This window comes from Rhipicephalus sanguineus, chromosome 1 (genome assembly GCF_013339695.2).
Source record: "Rhipicephalus sanguineus isolate Rsan-2018 chromosome 1, BIME_Rsan_1.4, whole genome shotgun sequence".
NCBI classification, from domain to species: domain Eukaryota; kingdom Metazoa; phylum Arthropoda; class Arachnida; order Ixodida; family Ixodidae; genus Rhipicephalus; species Rhipicephalus sanguineus.
Window position 1 is genome coordinate 281,417,618 of NC_051176.1, and position 3,840 is coordinate 281,421,457.

The window sequence follows — 3,840 nt, forward strand, 5'->3', positions numbered from 1 at the left end:
CGAGGATCTGTCTCCACAGTTTGCACATCCGTGTCGCGTCAGCGACTGCCTGGTTTAACTCGTTCATTTCTGCGCTGAGAATCAACGTAGAAACAACCTAGCATCGCCCAGTTAAAGCCTAGCAACGGCCTAGGAGCAACGTAGAAACAAACCTGCATCACCTATAGCTAGGGCTAGAAACAACCTAACCAGATTAGTCTTCAGAATCGTCCGGTTTCGCTGTTTCAAGCCTTGCCTGGCTTAGTGCAAGCTTCGCCAATTTTTTATGCTATACAGGTCGGTTTGCCGTTTCCCATAAATCGAGGTACAGACCGAGTGGCTTGCTTAAATTCGTTATATAATAGGGAAATGTCTCAGCTATACTTTCTGCAGAAAACGCGCTACGCTCATACGATAGCCATACTGCGGTGGCCGCAGCCGTTGCATCTGCCGCCTGTGGTGCACGGGTATTTCTACGCAAGAGAGCCCTGGAAGTATCTAGCGCTCCAATAAACATTGCACTTGCCCTCCCCTTAATGAGAGCACTGGTGGTGTTCAAATAACATTTCGTGCCTGTGCCAACTCGCAGATGCAGGGTAGGCTGACATGGCCTTCACGTTGTTGGCGTTATAGTGGCTATACTGTCGTAGCTGTGGCGCTCAGCAGCATTCCACTAGGGCGCGCCTCTAAAGTGCACACAGAATATTCCGATGAAGCGGAAGCCGCCTTGCGATTGCGGTACCCGAACTCCGAGGCACTGTTGTGTTACCACGTTGAGATCACAGGTTAGCGTGCTTTAAAGAGCAGTCTGGATATACAGCTACTATGCACACATGTAAAAAAGCTCACCCTAACACCACTAGTCGTTTGAACACTGCCAGTGCAGGTGATAAATGTGCAGCTATTTTGCATAGAACTTTGCTACATTAACAAGAAAAGCTGGTGCGCCCCGATTAACTTCTATGCTACTGTGAAACTACTAGCCAAAGCCTGGATTTATCAATCGCCAGTATATATCGACTAACAAAGATCGCCTGCACTGCAGTGCCCAACGAGAGCACAATCCGAGCCACCCAACAAGGGCTTTATTCACAGCCAGCACCCCCCAGTCTGCGCGCAAAAAAAAAAAATTTCTGAGGGCCACTACACGTGTCTAGTTTACAGGCACCTTGCGGATACGTGTGGCCCGTTTTCGATGCAGCCGGTTACCACGCGTTGCAACAAGGAACAAGTGAGAGTACGTGCATGCTCTCGGCTGGCCGCTGGAAGAATTTTCGGCCGCGCACACGGGTCGTTCACCAGAAGTCACAACTCTTGCGTGGGTTCATCGGAGTGCCAGCGTCGCAAGTGAACGCTCGCTGGAAGCCACCGAAGTTGAGCAGGGCCAAATTGACGCGTCGAGCCACATCGGAGTCAGCAGTGCAGTATCCGAGCGTGTAGTGGATGAAGAAGAGTTGGTCAAGGGACATGGAGACCGCGTTCTCGAGTCGGAAGTCCAGCGACGGCATGTGAGCCTCAAAGGCCGCGTGCGCCACGACCAGGGCGGCGCTCTCCTCCGCAGCAGTGGGCCGGTCGCCGCGGCTTTGCAGCGCGTAGCACTTGCGCAGCTCCGCGAGGCCCTGGCGTGCCGCGGGCGTCCACCATGCGCGTGGGTCCTCGGCACGGCTCCCGGCTCCGTCCAAGACCAGGCGTACAAGGCAGCGCGCTGCACGTTCACCCAGCCGCGCCAATTGCAACAACACGAAGGGCTCCTGAGCCGGCGCACTCGCATTGAGCGCCGTCAGTGGTAAGTAGAGGATGCGGTGGCCGGGACCTAGCCAACACTGGTCGTCCGAAGGTGGATGGCCGAGCCACGGGTCGGCGCTCTGCAGCCGGCGATGCATCAGGTGCTTGGTAATGCGCGCGTACGAGCGCAGTCCCTCGCCCACGATGACGTGGGGCGTCTGGCGCACGTCTTGTTCTGCCTTCGCCGTGTCGGTCACTGAAGTTGGGAACAGCAGTCGCGGCTCGAGCTGGTGAAGTCTCTGTAGAGCCCGTTCACGTGTGTCGCCGTCCAGCCAGTGTAGGAGTGCCAGCCTTGATGCTAACGCCTGCTTCAGCGCGCCGCCCAAGTCAGCCGCAAGCAGTGCGTCCATCAGCGGCCGGTGCAATTCGTACGCGGCCCGGTAGAAAACGGTCGGCATAGCGTGCTCAACGGCACGTAGGCACACCAACTGCCCTGGTCCGTGGTCACCTAATCCCAGTTGTCGAGCGCGCAGTGGCACAAGCTTGCGCAGCGACTCGGGGACAAACGGAGATACGTGAACGAGCAGGCGGAAGCCGATGTAATTCAGTACCACGTGCGGTGCCGTGTCGTCCAACAGATAACCAAGGCGGATGGCGTACTCCGGGGCCCTCAAGAGCAGCTCTGTGTCGTCATTCACGAGGCTCTCGTTCTGCAAGAAGCCCACCAGGAGCGCTCGGTAACGGGGCACACTGCGGAGACGCTCGAGCTTGACGTCACGGACCATGTCTCCTGAGGCGCCGGGCGACCGCACAACGCTTGCCAGCTGCCGCGCGAAGTTTGTCAGGTCTAGGGCTATGGAGTGTTTGGCGACATTCTTGCGAGCTACTGAAGATAGAGCCAAGGAAACTGCATCGTAGTACCAGGAACTGTCATTTCCGGGACGCAGTAGCAGCACGGGCTTGTCCAAGGCCAGCAGAGGGCTACGTCCCAACAAAGGGTGTTCACTGGGCTCTAATAAAACTAGTGTGGCCAAACCGAAATAACGCAGTGCGCGAGCTGCTGCCTGCCATACAGCAGGCTCTCCTTGTGTGGTGTACTGCTGGTAAGGCCAGTCTGGCAGTGATGCAGCCTTGAACATGTGCTTCAGGGGACCCCAGCCTAGGCGATTGCGTGTATCTTGATCCAGACACTCTTTCCAGAGATCGTGCATGAGTTTCGTTGCAGGAGTTTCTGCGGGAGATGCACCTCGAAGTTTGCGCAGAAGCGAAGTCTCCATGTCGGACAGTAGCAATTCATCAGCGGGCTTTGTCGGGCTGTTCGAGCATACGAATTCGTACATGCTTTCACATGGGTTCACGTTCCAGTTTAGCTGGTGAGACACGTAGCTACCTTCGGCTAGGCATGCTGATGAACTGCATAGCTCAAAGCCAGGTTGCCCACTTACGTTGACAGGAACGCCGTTCTGGCTCGAGCTGTCTCTTAAACCCTTCAATGAAGCATTGGGAATTGCAATGTAACTACCATTTAATGAGTGCACAGCAGTACGTCGGCCGTAAATGTCCAATACTGTCCATAGACCAATTATTGTGGCGAGTAACACGACAAAGTAAACAACCATCTCAGTTTGAGAATTGCGCATTCTCGTTTCGATTGCTGAGTGTCGATAATTCTGTTTCCTGTGTGCATGTGGGTGCGCGTGAATGTGTGGTGGGAGTGGCTTTCGCTTATCTATCAAGTTTGATGTAGCCCCCAATGATTTTGTGCCCAGAGTAGTGTTGCCGTAATCTGACGGGCTGACCACGTCAGGCAAGCTACTTTTTGTAGCGCTGAGCATCTTTCGGCGCAAATAACCAGCACCATCAGTATCACTCCCTATCCCCCGAAGACGGTTCATCTGATTGGCTTGCTGCATTTTCTGCATCTGCATTTGCTGTTGCAAGAACATTTGTGCACCAAATGGCGGCAGAAGATTTGGCGAGCTTCGAGGCATCATTGGAATTGGGCTAGTGGGGCTTCGGGTCGGCCTTGGTGGACACTGTAGGCGCGCTACAGCCATCATTTGATCCCGCATTTGCTGTTGCTGTTGCTCTAACATCTGTTGCTGCAGTCTTGTTTGTAATTCTAGTTGCCGCAGG

At 54.8% G+C, this 3,840-nt stretch overlaps 1 protein-coding gene across 1 annotated transcript; it reads right to left on the bottom strand.

The window, feature by feature from the left end:
- Window positions 1-1,054: 1,054 nt before the first annotated feature.
- On the bottom strand, window positions 1,055-3,623 carry LOC119383053 (neprilysin-21). The gene has a single exon (XM_049411875.1). It carries the CDS (start codon window positions 3,615-3,617, stop codon window positions 1,275-1,277), a length of 2,343 nt encoding a protein of 780 aa, XP_049267832.1. The 5' UTR covers window positions 3,618-3,623; the 3' UTR covers window positions 1,055-1,274.
- Between the last annotated feature and the right edge of the window lie 217 nt (window positions 3,624-3,840).

Coding starts and splice junctions, on each gene's coding strand:
- LOC119383053 (XM_049411875.1), bottom strand. CDS start 3,617: ATGCAGCAAGCCAATCAGATGAACCGTCTTCGGGGGATAGGGAGTGAT.